This window comes from Perognathus longimembris, chromosome 1 (genome assembly GCF_023159225.1).
Source record: "Perognathus longimembris pacificus isolate PPM17 chromosome 1, ASM2315922v1, whole genome shotgun sequence".
NCBI lineage: Eukaryota > Metazoa > Chordata > Mammalia > Rodentia > Heteromyidae > Perognathus > Perognathus longimembris.
The window spans coordinates 119208179-119223236 of NC_063161.1; the positions used below are offsets into that span (position 1 = coordinate 119208179).

Here is a 15058-nt window from a genome sequence, read left to right on the forward strand (position 1 = left end):
TGGACCGCACAAAGCTAAAGTAAGACTTTAAGAGACTGTCTAATATAACCAAGATACAAAAGAAATTAGAGACTCTGAAAAAAGATTTTTAGAGAGCATGGCATTTAGCAACAGATCATAGCTGTTCTCTTTGAACATGTATAAACAACTAGTATAAAACCATCTTCCTATAAGTAAGCTTATAGTTCCTACAGTATATGACATAGGACCATAGAAGGTGTGAACAAGTACCAACTAATCACACCTTTAACTATAACTTTATGAAGATTTTTCTATATGTACTCATAAATTTTGAAAGAAGAAAAACAAGAGATAGTAATTATATTATTGTTTTCGTTTTCCCAAAAGCTTTAAAAATATCAAATGCTTACCTGACCCATTTGTTTCTCAATTTTGTCAAGTAAAAGCCTCGGAATATTAATAACAACATCAGTTCCATCTAAAGCATAATGGTTAACAAGACCAAGAACTGAACTAACAACTTCTCTTTCTTTTTCTAAAAGCATGAATGTTTCATTCACTGAAGTCCACAAAGACCGAACCTTTGAAAAGAGACAAAAAGAATATTAAAGGGAATCTGTACATATATTAAAGAAATGTAAGCACCCAAGTAGTACAGTGCCTGCCTAGCAAGCACAAGGCCCTGGTTTCACCCCAGTCCCACCAGGATGAGGGGAAAAAAAAGAAACATAAGCATAAATATTTGCTTACTCTAACAAGAGAAGTGTTTCTGGGATGATTTCCAGTAAGAACATTTTTTAAAATAACTGTACTCTAATAGCCAGTACTACTTCCATAGGAGCTTGGAAACTGAATTTCTTCTTTTTTGCCAATCCTGGGGCTTGAAGTCTGGGCCTGGGCACTGTCCTTCAGCCTCTTTGTGCTCAAGGCTAGCACTTCACTACTTGAGCTACAGTGCCATTTGTGGCTTTATGTGAGTGGTTTATTGGAGGTAAGAGTCTCAGGACTTTTCTGCCTGGGCTGGCTTCGAACCATGCTCAGATCTCAGCCTTCTGAGTAGCTAGGATTACAGGTGTGAGCAACTGGTGCCCAGCTAAAGAATTTTTAGGAGAATCTAGCTCACTATAATTTATAATACTCAGACAAAACTAAGATACAATTAGCAATTGCTATATCCTGACATGCTTTCAATGTAATAGATTTTAAGGAGAAATAATAAAAGATTTCAACAAGAAAAAAAACTACTAAAAATCAATTTGAACTCATTCAGGAAAGTTAAATATAAATAACCATGCTTGCTTTTGTTTTGTTATTGTTGTTGTTTTAGGAGAAGGGGGTAGTGGGACTTGAAATCAGGGCCTGAGTACTATCTCTAAGATTTCTTTTTATTTATTTATTTATTTTGCTCAAGGCTAGCACTCTACCACTTGAGCCACAGATATACTTCTAGTTTTCTAGTGGTTAATTAGAGATAAAAGCCTCACGGACTTTCCTGCCTAGGCTGGCTTCGAACCATGATCCTAAGGGGAAAATAGGAGAAAGGAAAAAAGGGAAGAGAAGGGAGCAAACAGGGAGGGAGGGAATTCTTATAAATATATTAATATATTTTCATTAAAATTCATGTAAGTACATTCACAGTAGGATACTGATTAAAGATCAAGTGAAACTAGATAAGTTTAAATGATTTGTTATTTCATGGTGACAAATTATTAATAATACACATTTCAAAATTGCTAAATCATCTTTCTATAATATGTACAACATAAATATATGTGATTTCTTAATTAAAAGATATTTTTTAAATAGTATTCTTAAAACTTCTATATATAAACTGGAAACAGCAGTCAAGAACTGGAGAAAGGGCTGGGAATATGGCTTAGTTGTGGAGTGGTTGCCTAGCATGCATGAAGCCCTGGGTTCGATTCTTCATGCACCACATAAACAAAAAAAAGCCAGAAGTGGTGCTGTGACTCAAGTGGTAGAGTGCTAGCCTTGAGCAAAAAGAAGGCAGGGGGCTGGGAATAAGGCCTAGTGGTAAAGTGCTCACCTTGTATACATGAAGCCCTGGGTTCAAGTCCTCAGCACCACATATATAGAAAAAGCAGGAAGTGGAGCTGTGGCTCAAGTGGTAGAATGCCAGTCTTGAGCAAAAAGAAGCCAAGGACAGTGCTCAGGCACTGAGTTCAAGCCCCAGGACTAGCAAAAAACAAAAACAAAAAACAAAAAGAAGGCAGGGATAGTGCTCAGGCCCTGGATTCAAGCCCCAAGACTGGCAAAAAACAAACAAAAAACTGAAAATGGCAACTGTGGCTCACGCCTATAATCCTAGCTACTCAGGAGACTGAGATCTGAGGATTATGAATGAACATACTACAATGAAACATAACAGCATGGATAACAAGCATAAAGAAGTCAGACACAGTAAAAGAAATGTATCCAATGCCTAACGTATGAAACGGTAACCTCTCTGTACATCAGTTTGACAATAAAAATTTTAAAAAAGTCAGACACAAAAGAACTCCCATTTATATAAAAATTTAAAATGTCATAATTAACCATATATATATATATATATATATATATATATAATGACATTCTTTACCCTTTCAGAGAAATAAGTGAATGAAAGAAGGTTTGAAAAAGACACTGGTTTGCTGACAGTGTTCTAGTCCTAAAACCAGAACCTAGTTTTACAAATATGTTCACTCTGAAAATTTGTAAGGCTGCAGTTTTTCATTTTTTTTAAGTGTTACCAAGTTTCAATCCTTACACTTGCTCAGCTGTCATTCTGCAACTTGAGTCAAGTTTCCAACCAGCCCAGCTTTTAATTTATTTTAAAGATGCAGACTTTTCTGCGCAGGCTGGCTTCAAACTGTAATCATCTGGTCTTAGCCTCCTAAGTAGATAGGATTAGAGGTATAGGACACTAGCTATACTTCTCTGTATGAATATTACGCTTCCAAGAATTTATAGAAGTGGGAAGGAGTAGCAAAGTATGATACTTATACTTATGCCAATATCTGTGTCTTCCCTTAATAAAATACTAAACATCTCTAATTAAAATGTTGCAAAGCAAGATTAAGCTGTTCTCCAAAGGAAGAGTCAAACTGTCTAGCAGTTTGATCTCAAGACAGTGTTTCTCTAATGACTCTATAATCACTCATGATTTGATTCTCATTCTTGTCAGAAATTTTCTTGTCAATGGATTAGTCTGGTCCAGGGAATATGAATGTTATTCACTTCCAGGAGAAAATGATGTAGAAAATGGTTTTCATATCAATTTATTATATTTACAATCAGAAATACTCCATTTAATAATAGTAATATAAAATTAAAGGTGTAAGAAAGTAGCTTTGCCTTATTTTCTTCATTGCTGAAGCCCTACTTATATTGAGAAGATGCTTGACATACAGCAAGTGATCAATGAACACTCATTGAATGACTGAACATTTTCTGAAGATGGCACTCACCTTTCCAGTGCTAAGGTGCCTGGGAAGCCACAGTAATACCCAAAGCTGCTATCGAATCACAAAAGGACTTGAGAGATTTCATCCAAACAAAAAGAAAACTTAAGAAAACACTTTTATCCCACAAAGCCAACCTCTGGTAGGGAAAGGAGAGATAGAAAGTAATAGAGGGGGTGATATTGACCAAAGTGCATTCTACACATGCATGGGAATAACACAGTGAAATTCCTCTATACAATTACTATAACTTAATAAAAACTTTAAAAACCAACCTCTAAAGGCCCAGTATCACTGACATTTGCTAGATTCCTTCCTCCTGTCAAGCCAGCCTCAATCTAACACTTCATTTTTCTTCAATATATACCATCTTCCTTCAGTTAATGCATAGATAGTAATATCAATATGAAGTTACAGTCAGCAGATTTTTCTTGCTAGATAAAGGATTTTAAATTAATCCTACTTTAAACTATTTTATATATTTAATCTTCTAATTTATCAACCAAATTTTTTCCATTATATTGAAGTTTTAAAGGCACCTTGATGGATATATATATATATATATATATATATATATATATATATATCCTTGTAATGAGTTCACTACAAAAAAAAGGACAAAGCCAGGTACCAGTGGCTCATGCCTGTACTCCTAGCTACTCAGGAGGGTGAGATTTGAGGATTGCAGTTCAAAGCCAGTCCAGATAGAAAAGTCCATGAGACTCTCATCTCCAAAAAACTACTCAAAAAAAAAGAAGTGGAGCTGTGGTACAAGTGGTAGAGTGCTAGCCTTGAGCAAAAAGAGGCTCAGGGACAGCACCCAGGCCCTGAGTTAAAGGCCTAGGACCAGAAAAAAAAAAAAAAAAAAAAAGGAGGGAACAAGAAAGAGAATGAGAAGAAAAAGAAGAGGCAAAAAGAGAATGAAGACAATTGCTGGGCACGTAACACATCAACACACCTACAGTTTCAGCTACTCAAACAACTGAGGCCAGAGGATCACTTAAGCCCAGAAGTTGAGGCTACCCAGTCTGGGTAACATTGAGAGACTCTGTCTTTCAGAAGAAAAGACACTACCCCAGACATGGTGACACATCTACAGGACAATTACAAATTGGAGTCAAATATGCACTTCGCAGCCAGATTCTGTCTCAAATACAATTTAGGCTATCTTATCTAGTTGCCTGTGGCTCATGTTCATAATCCAAGCTACTTAGGAGGCTAAGATCAGAGGACTGCTGTTCAAATCAAGCCCAGACAGCAAAGTCCTAGAGACTCTTATCTCCAATTAATCAGCAAAAAGCCAGAACTAAAAGCATAGCTCAAGTGACAGATTTACCAACTGTAAGCAAAAAAGCTTGGGCAAGACTGAAACGCCTAGAGTTCAAACCTCATACTGGCATAGAAATAAAAAATTAAAATAAATAAATAGCCAGGCACTTGTGGCTCATGCCTGCAATCCTAGCTACTCAGGAGGCTAAGATATGAGGACTGCAGTTCAAAGCCAGCCCTCAAAGCCAGCCCAGGCAGGAAAGTCCGGGCAGGAAAGTCCATGAAACTCTTACCTCCAATCAACCACTAGAAAACTGGAAGGGGTGTTTTGGCTCAAAGTAGTGCTAGCCTAGTGCTTTCTAGATATAGAAATAAATAAATAGTTGCCTCACCTTTTGAATTTTCTCATGTATATTAATTTGGTCACCATAGGGTTCCATTCTAGTAAAAATCAAATAATCAAATTAGTCATAAGAAAACCATATAGCAATTTAGCATCCAAAAAGCAAACTGATCTGTAAATCCGCAAACTCACAAACATTCCAATTAAAAATAACGATAATATTGACGCTCAAAACAGTAATAATTCTGTAGCAGGAGAACAAGACTTGAAATAAGAGCCATACTCTAATCCTATCATCATCTAGCTATATTTTAATAAATGTTTGTAGGACTATTTTCTGACCTATAAGATGCAAGAGCTAAATTAATAAGTAAAGCAAACTCCAGCTCTAAAAGTCACTTACTTTTTCATTTGGTTTTGAAGTCCCATACATTCTGGTCTCAAATTTCGTACTTGCTTAATTGCCAATCTACAAGAAATAACAGAAATTCCATTACAACTATCTAGTATAGCCTATCCTATTTCCCTTTTCATACCTTTGCTCAAGGCCTCTAAGGACACCCAAAGCCAACTAAAGAACATTTGAAGAAAGTATCTAACATACAGGGTACTACTGAGATGGACCATGAATGCTAGCCTAGTCTACACTCAAGACTTTTTCCCCTTTGGTGCAGGTACTGGGGCTTGAACTCAGGGCCTGGGCATGGTCTCAGACTTCGTTGCATAGAATAGTGGAATCAATAAGATTTGTCTCCAGTTTTTATCTTTTTCTCACATACCTATGGGGCAAATTTGAATGTTATCAATATAGTCAAGCACCATTTCAGTTGTAACTTCACAAAATTTTGTAGCTTTTGTAACAGGTGACAAATTATTTTTAAAGATCTTACTGTGATGTTTACAACAGTATAAAGTTAGATATAACCTATAACCTTGGGAGTAAAAATCTTCCCTGAGTGAAAAGGCTAACAGACAACATACAAGACCTGATGTCAAGCCCCAGAAATAAAATAAAATAAAATAATAATTAAAGATGAACCTAAATATAAACTGATTAAAGTATTAAGTACCTACTGGAAGCAATATGTACATAAAGAAATAGCTATTCAAACTATGATATATGTAAATGTAACCCCACTGCTTATCACCTCTAAAATAAAAAATTTTAAAGTAAGCCAGACGCTGGTGGTTTATGCCTATAATCCTAGCTGCTAAGGAGGCTGAGATCAGAGGATCAAGGGTCAAAGCCAGCCCAGGCAGGAAATCTGTGAAACTCTTTTTTTTTTTTTTAATATATTTTTTTATTATCAAACTGAATTACAGAGAGGTTACAGTTTCATATATTAGGCATTGGATACATTTCTTGTACTGTTTGTTACCTTGTCCCTCATTCCTCCCTCCCTCCTCCCTCTTTCCCTTCGGTGAAACGCTTATCTCTAATTAACGACCAGAAAACCAGAAATAGCATTGTGGCTCAAAGTGGTAGAGCGATAGCCTTGAGCTGAAGAGCTCAGGGACACAGGAACAGCACAGCAGCCAGGCCCAGAGTTCAAGCCAAAAAAAAAAAATTAAGAGCAATACATTGGCAATACAGTAATTTGCAGAATGAAATATCGAGACCAAAACAGGATGGAAACAATTACAGGTTACAGCTCAAAAATATATTTTCTCAGGGGACTCTGGTGGCTCATGCCTATAATTCTAGCTACTCAAGAATTTAAGATCCAGAGGTAACAGTTCAAAGCCAGCCTGCGCAGAATAAAAACCATGAGATTCCAAAAATAACTGGTAAAAAGCAGGGCTAAAGGCCTAGCTCAAATTATAAAAGTAATAGCCAAGAAAGCAAGCAAGCCAAGTGAATGAAAAGGCTCTAAATTCAAACCCTAGTCACACACACACACACACACACACACACACACACACACACACACACAAGGGAAGACAGGGAGAAAGTGCAAGGACCTGCATTCAAAACCCAGTACTGCGGGGCTGGGGATATAGCCTAGTGGCAAGAGTGCCTGCCTTGGATACACGAGGCCCTAGGTTCGATTCCCCAGCACCACATATACAGAAAACGGCCAGAAGCGGCGCTGTGGCTCAAGTGGCAGAGTGCTAGCCTTGAGCGGGAAGAAGCCAGGGACAGTGCTCAGGCTCTGAGTCCAAGGCCCAGGACTGGCCAAAAAAAAAAAAAAAAGAAAAAAAAAAAACCCAGTACTGCCAACATATAAAATTCTAAACTCTCAGTACAACTACTTATTTTTTTTTAATAAAACAAAGAAAGGAAGGGGAAGAGAAGATGGGAGATAGGAAAGGAAAGGGAAAGGAGAAATCTTTGCCACTGCTCTCAACTTTGAATTATAGAATGCCTAAAGTTTCAGAAAACATAGTATATTTAGAAGTTACCTGACTTTAAAATACAAAGATGGTAGCAAGGTTCTGTAGTAGATAAAGATTATCTTTACTAAAGTCATACTGATAACACAAGCTCAGAACAAAAAAAAGAATTGTTTTCAAACCATCAAAATATTACTTACTGTGCATTTTCCTGATATTTTTGGATAACATAATTTTGTCTTTGTAAAATTTGTAAAAATCTGTTATGTGCTACATGGTATCTGGCAAGGCACTTGTACATGTCATGTTGCTTTACATTAAAGGTTTCAGTACAATGAAGAGAAGAATCTACATGGAAAATAAGATCACAGAAAAGACTAGGTAAGAAATATGAAGAAAAAAAAGTTGAATTTTAACTGCTATGGGCCCACATCTATAGACCCAGAACTCAAAGGCTAAAGCAAGAACATTTAAGCCCAGGAAGAACACTTAAGGCCAGCCTAAGCAAGACCTTATCTATCACCAAAGAACAGTTTACTTTGTTTTGTTTTGTTGTTGTTGTTTTTTGCCAGTCCTGGGACTTGAACTCAGGGCCTGAGCACTGTCCCTGGCTTCTTTTTGCTCAAGGCTAGCACTCTACCACTTGAGCCACAGCACCACTTCCAGCTTTTTCTATGTATGTGGTGCTGACGAATCGAACCCAGGGCTTCATGTATATGAGGCAAGTACTTTACCACTAGGCCATATTCTCAGGCCCAAAGAACAGTTTAATTTGAAAAAGTTTATATCATAACAACTTCTTAAAAGCTAGAATGACACAAGAGAAAACTGTTATTAAAAACAAGATGAAGCAAGTTAAAGGATAGAGCTCTTTAAATACATTTAAAGTTTAAAAAGTAGAGTTTTAATTTAAAACGTTCAAAGTGAGCTATCAGTGGCTCTGTAATTCTAAATACTCAGGAGGCCAAGGTACAGAGGATCACCCAAAGTCAGCCTGGGCAGAAAAGCGCAACACTGAAATAACCAGCAAAAAGCTAAGCTGAAAGTATAACTCAAATAGTAGAACACTAGCCAGCTATCAAGCCAGGAAAGCACAAGGCCCTCAGTTCAAATCCAAGTAACAGAAAAAAAAAAAATCTACACAAAGTAATTCTCTCGTTCTTTTGTTTTCCTTTTCTTAATTTTTTTTGGGGGGACTGGTTTCTGGGCCTGGGGCTGGGCACTATCCCTGAGCTTTTTTACTCAAGACTAGCCCTCTACCACTTGAGCCTCAGCTCTTCCTCTAGATCTTTGGTGGTTAACTGAGGGTAAGAGTATTGTAGACTTTCCTTCCCTGGGCTAGCTTCAAACCGCAATGCTCAGATCTTAGCCTCCTGAGTAGCTAGGATTACAGGCATGTGCCCAACTCAATAAAAAAAAAACAAAAACTTTTGTACAATTAATATATGTAATGAACAAAAGACAAGCAAAAAATGATAAAATTAAAAATAAAATAAGAATTGTCAGCCAAGGTAGTCCAGTCCTATAATTCCAGCACTAAGGAGGCTGTGGCTAGAACATGATAAGTTCAAGACAACCTGGGCCAAACATCAAGACCATCTCAAAAAAACAGAAAGGAAAAGAAAAAAAGAATATATGTATATTTGCTCAGAGCACTACACTGTTGCTTCTAAAAAGGAAAACAGAATAAGTACAGACCAGAGCAGAAGTTATGATTTTGGAAATGAGAATATATTATCTAGTCAAAATAAACAAAACATACAGATGTGTTTTTAAAAAAACACAAAAAGGAAAAAGAAATAAACCAAATAGCAATGGTTGTCTCATAAAATTGGAAGAGGTTTAATGCTTCAACTTTTCTGTCTTATTCCTTCCCTGTTTTATAAACAACAAAAAAAAAAACAGCTGTGTGATTCATTAACTACAAGTAGCATTTTTGAAACATTAGCTTTTAAAATTAAATTTTTCCCTCTAATAAACAAGTAGATAAACTTCAGTTTTTTCTAGTAAATAAGTGACTTAGTAAATAAGTCAAATCCCTTGAATCAGGAAATTGCAACGTAACACCTATAAACAAAATAAATTTCACATACATTGAATACACTTAACATCTTACACTGTTGGTAAACTCTAACTCTATGGCCTAGCTCCGCCTACTGGTGTTTTTAAGCCCAAAATGGTAGAAATCATTTCTACATTTTTTTTTCAAGCTAAACAAAGAGGAATATGTGGCAGGGACCCTATGTGGTCCATACTTATGTGGTCAATTATTTATTATCTGGCCTTTCTTAGAAAGTGTTTCCCAACCCCAATGTTAGAAATAGGTTAAACAGTAATTAAGGTTCATTATGGGAAGATTTCAAACCACATTTTCAGTAAAATATTAACTTTTTTTAGATAAATTACATTTTTAACTCAACATGTTTCATTAAACATTCTTGATTTTAAAATTATGAAAAAATGACACTTTAAGAGTCAAGGCAAAATACTTTCCAACATCAAGCTTAACTTACTTTTAGAATTGGCTTCAATATATTTTACTGCAACAAATCTTGCAAAATGATACATCAAATGAATAAACTTAGGACCACCAGGAGAAAGAAACAGTGAGCCAACAACTTGAGGAAAGCTACCTCCACATTCTGCCTACAAAGAAAAGGGATAAAATAATTTAAAGACTATAACAATAATTCTGATATTTTTATCACACTTTTTTACACTGTATACTGGTGGAGGCCCACTTCATGAGTCCATCACTAGAGAATAGTGAAAGTAGCTAGATACCCACTTGTCACACAGTGTCTTGAGTATGCACAATTCAATTCGAGTAACAGAGAAGATGAAGCCTTAGCCAGCCACTATGCTCCTCACATTATGTCATCCTTTAAAGCATAAAAGGATCAAGATAACTGTTTGAGGGGCTGGGGATATGGCCTAGTGGCAAGAGAGCTTGCCTCATATACATGAGGCCCTGGGTTCAATTCCCCAGCACCACATATACAGAAAAAAGCCAGAAGTGGTGCTGTGGCTCAAGTGGCAGAGTGCTAGCCTTGAGCAAAAGGAAGCCAGGGACAGTGCTCAGGCCCTGAGTTCAAGGCCCAAGACTAGCCAAAAAAAAAAAAAAAAAAGATCACTGTTTGAGAAGCTGAATAAATAGTAGAGTCCATATACCCTTCACACAACTTCACCCAATGGAGATAGCTTTTATAACTGTCCTACAATATAAAACCAGGACATTAACAGCTGTGTAAGCATAAACTATGCTACAGACCTCTTTATATGCACTTTTATATGATTTTTGGTGCCAAGTGTTCAAGTCCTGTGGCTTGAACTCAAGGCCTATGTGGTATCCTTGAACTTCTTTGGCTCAAAGCTAGCACTCCCACTTGAGCCACAGAGCCACTCTCAGCTTCTTCTGAGTAGTTTCTTGGAGTATCAGACTTTCCTGCCCAGGCTGGCTGTAAACAGTGATCCTCCAATCTCTCACCCTCTTGAGTAGCTAGGATTAGAGGTGTGAGCTACTGGCACCCCGCTGCATTCCCAGGCTTAATGTCATCTTTTATTTGTTTTTTGTGTACGTATGACCGTACTGGGGCTTTATCTAAGAAGCATGAACACTGTCCCTTAGCTTTTCCATTCAAAGCTGCCACTCTCTTAATATTAAGATCAGCATCTTCTAAAAGAATACTTACAGAAATTGTTTTTAACCACTCACAGCAATGTTTACGGAATTCAGCATCACTTTTTTGGTCAAATGGAGGCCAACAAAATCTTAAAAGTAAATATAAAATCATTAGACTTAGGAAAAACCCCTTCAAAAAATAAAACTCAGAAAAAACTTAAAACAATGAAAATGATTTCCTATACTAGAAACAAAAGCATAATGGACGAAAGCTAATATTCTTAGATTTCAACTAAGAAGAGTCTCACCACTATGCAAGAAACTCAGTCTTTTTTTTTTTTTTTTGGCCAGTGCTGGGCCTTGGACTCAGGGCCTGAGCACTGTCCCTGGCTTCTTCCCGCTCAAGGCTAGCACTCTGCCATCCGAGCCACAGCGCCGCTTCTGGCCGTTTTTCTGTATATGTGGTGCTGGGGAATCGAACCCAGGGCCTTGTGGGCACTCTTGCCACTAGGCCATATCCCCAGCCCCTGTCTTTTTTTTTTTTAAGTATCTACATAGTTCCATTCAAATAACTATAGAGTTCAGTGCAAATAATTAATGAACATATATATCTTAAATGAGTGATATATATAGATATATATCTTAAATGAGAGAATGAACGGCTACTAAAATTGCTGAAAATGAGCTAAATACAATACTCCAATATAAATGAGTTCACTAAGCTTGGGGAAGGGGGAAGACTTGAAGGACAGAAGCAGAAAGGGATATACACAATGAATACGTGAAGAATGCACGAGGGTATTACTCCTAAAGGTAATCCCTATCATTATCTATGGTCACTACTGTTTTGTGGCTAAACAAAACACAAAAATATAAAATAGAGGGCTGGGAACATGGCTTACTGGTAGAGTGTTTGCCTAGCATGCACAAAGCCCTGGGTTCAATTCCTCAGCACCACATAAACAGAAAAAGGAGGAAGTGACACTGTGGCTCAAGTGGTAAAGGACTATCCTTGAGGAAAACAAAGCCAGGGACAGTGCTCAGGCCCTGAGTCCCAACCCACAGGACTGGCAAAAAACAAAAGCCTAGATTGTAGCCAGGTATCAGAGGCTCATTCCTATAATCCTAGCTACTCAGGAGGCCACGATCTTAGAATTGTGGTTGGAAGCCAGGAGAATATGCATAGGGGTGGTTTTAACAAAGGCTCAAAAGCTATATGATAGATGATCATATAACATAATATTCTATGAAATGAACTCCAAAGAAACGAGAGACATTTTTTAGTTGTCACTGTTGCTGGTTTTGTTTTCCTTTTCTTTTGTCTTGCTTGTTAGTTTGTATTTAGGAGGGTGAGGGAGGGCACATAAGAGGTGGAACAAGGCTGAACAAATACAACAATGGTACTCACTAGACACTATTGGGAAAATGAACTGGATATCTTATGGGTGGGGACAGGAGGGAAAAACCGGGAGAGAGCAATGGAAGGGGAAACATGGTTCAAAAAGAATTGTGTTCATTACCTGTTCATGTAACTATAACCCCTCTATATATCAACTCTTACAATAACAATTTAAAAAAGAAAAAAAGCGGGCTGGGAATATAGCCTAGTGGTAAAGTGCTCACCTCATATACATGAAGCCCTGGGTTCGATTCCTTGGCACCACATATACAGAAAAAAGCCAGAAGTGGTGCTGTGGCTCAAGTGGTAGAGTGCTAGCCTTGAGCAAAAAGAAGCCAGGGACAGTGCTCAGGCCCTGAGTCCAAGCCCAGGACTGGCAAAAAAAAAAAAAAAAAAAAGAAAAAGAAAAAAAGCAAGCTGGGCACTGGTGGCTCATGCCTGTAATCCTGGTTGAGATCTGAGGATCAAAGTTCGAAGCCAGCAGGGGCAGAAAAGTCCTCATGAGACTCTTATCTCCAATTAACCACTCAATAAACAGAAGTGGCACTGTGGCTAAGGTGGTAGAGCAGTAGCCTTGAGCACAAAGAGGATCAGGGACAGCACCCAGGCCCTGAGTTCAAACCCTACAACCAACAACAGTAACAACAAATAAAACACAGGGAAGTAGTGAGTATATAACCAAGCTGGTATCAATTAACTGGTTTTCCTAAATTAAGACCATGAATAATGTTATCAATTGATTTTATGAAACAAAAATCTGTATTACTGTAAGGCCCGCCCTAGGAAGGCTCCATGCAGATGCCCCCCCCCCCAACCTGGTTAAGTCTCCACCCAGTTACCTAGGTAACTGGCATACCTGGAGGCAGTTACTTCCCCCTACCTAGGTCACATCCTAATCTACCAGGCCACACCCCCCTGCCATAGCCCTAGATAAGGCAGGGCTGGATGGGGGTTGCCCCATCTCTCAGGCCATGCATCACCTCAGCCACAGACCAGCAGTTCAGTAATAAATTTTCTCTCCTGCCTGAATACTGCGTGGCGTTCCCCTTTATCGGCTACCTAACAATTACCTATAAAGTACATAACAGTTTTAATATCCCCCCTCGCTCAGATGCCTATAAAGGTTAAACACTCAGCTTGTAAGACTCACACCTAAATCTTACAATATCCATTCTAAACAAGTGCTAGTGGTCAGAATTGAAATTATGGCTTAAACTGGCATAATGCAGTTTCAAATTTGAGAATGACTAATGAAAAGAACATGAAATAACTTTCCTTACTTGAAAACTTGTTTGGTAAGCGACTCATCCAATGTTTGAAACAAAAAATACGAAACTATTTGAAAGGCATCACGGTTCAGCTTGTCAAACATGTTCCTAGTGGTTTAAAATGAAAAGGTAGGAAGAGAGAAAAAAAGGAAAATAACATTAAACATCATCAAAAGCTATATGAGTTTGACACAAATTATTATTTTCATTTTCTTCCAATAGTGAAGGCAAATTCATTTTTCTTTTTCAAGTATATTTTTTAATTAGTTTAGAAAAAGAGGGCTGCAACTGTGGCTCAAGTGATAGAGAATATGCCCACTAAGCATAAACCCTGAGTTTAAACCAAGGCCCACCACCAAAAAAGAAAGAAAAACATAAAGCTTTATTTTCTGATTCTAAAAACACACATCCAACAGAAACCTGGCACTAGTATTCATGTAATGTGAGCATTCTACAGAAAGAGAAGAAAAGCCTAAGTACAGAGAACTTGCCCTGTGGTAAGAAGACAGTATCAACCAATATTTACTGAATAATAGCTAATATTTATCTCGTTGCTTATTTGTTAATCATTATTTTTAACCTTTTATAAGAGTATCTAGTCATTACTTTCATGTAAAGTATGTTATGTTACTTAATACAAATTATTTTGTTTTATTTAATCTTACTAAAACTACATAGTAGTTTGATTATTCTCATTAGTTAGATTAGGAAATTTAAATCTAGAGTAGAAAATTTGCTTCCCACAATAATACACTAGTTTTGACATGTCACTGAAAAGTGCTAATTTTAAATATGTCACCTGACCTGAGAGTCACGGATATTTACTGAATTGTACTCTCAAAATCATCTTCATCACATAATGCTAGCAAATTCATTAATTTTTATTATACCAATTTTTCTACTTAATCAAGACAAAGTAAAAAAATAAAATAAAATAAAATAAGGGGCTGGGAATGTGGCTTAGTGGTAGTACACTTGCCTAGCATGCATGAAGCCCTTGGTTCAATTCCTTAGCACCACATAAACAGAAAAAGCTGGAAGTGGTGCTGTGGCTCAAGTGATAGAATGCTAGCCTTGAGCAGAAAAAAGCTCAAGGACAGTGCTCAGGCCCTTAGTCCAAGCCCCTAGACTTGCACTAAAGACTCCTAAGAAATGTAACACATGGGCTAGGATCATGGGTCAAGTGGTAAGAACACCTGTCTAGCAAACACAAGGCTCTTTGAGTCCAGCCTCAATAGCACCGAAAAAAAAAAAGGAAAAAAGTCACCCAGCTATATAGACCAAAGAGTTAATAAAGCCTGGAAGTATAGCTCACCGATATAGCTCTTGCCTCACATATATGAGGCCCCAGATCTGATTCCTTACACCTCAGAAATAAATAAAGGTTAACATGAAAAA

General features: G+C 37.4%; 1 protein-coding gene across 1 annotated transcript in view; it reads right to left on the bottom strand.

Annotated features, from left to right (window-relative positions):
* Window positions 1-15058, bottom strand: part of Haus6 (HAUS augmin like complex subunit 6) — a 33622-nt gene that overhangs the window by 16045 nt on the left and 2519 nt on the right. The window contains exons 2-8 of the mRNA XM_048356309.1: window positions 13673-13768; window positions 11064-11142; window positions 9885-10017; window positions 7572-7719; window positions 5441-5506; window positions 5087-5135; window positions 372-542 (exon numbers count right to left, since the gene is read on the bottom strand). Of these exons, the coding sequence (XP_048212266.1) occupies window positions 372-542; window positions 5087-5135; window positions 5441-5506; window positions 7572-7719; window positions 9885-10017; window positions 11064-11142; window positions 13673-13768 (742 nt within the window). The remainder of the gene's footprint in view (window positions 1-371; window positions 543-5086; window positions 5136-5440; window positions 5507-7571; window positions 7720-9884; window positions 10018-11063; window positions 11143-13672; window positions 13769-15058) is intronic.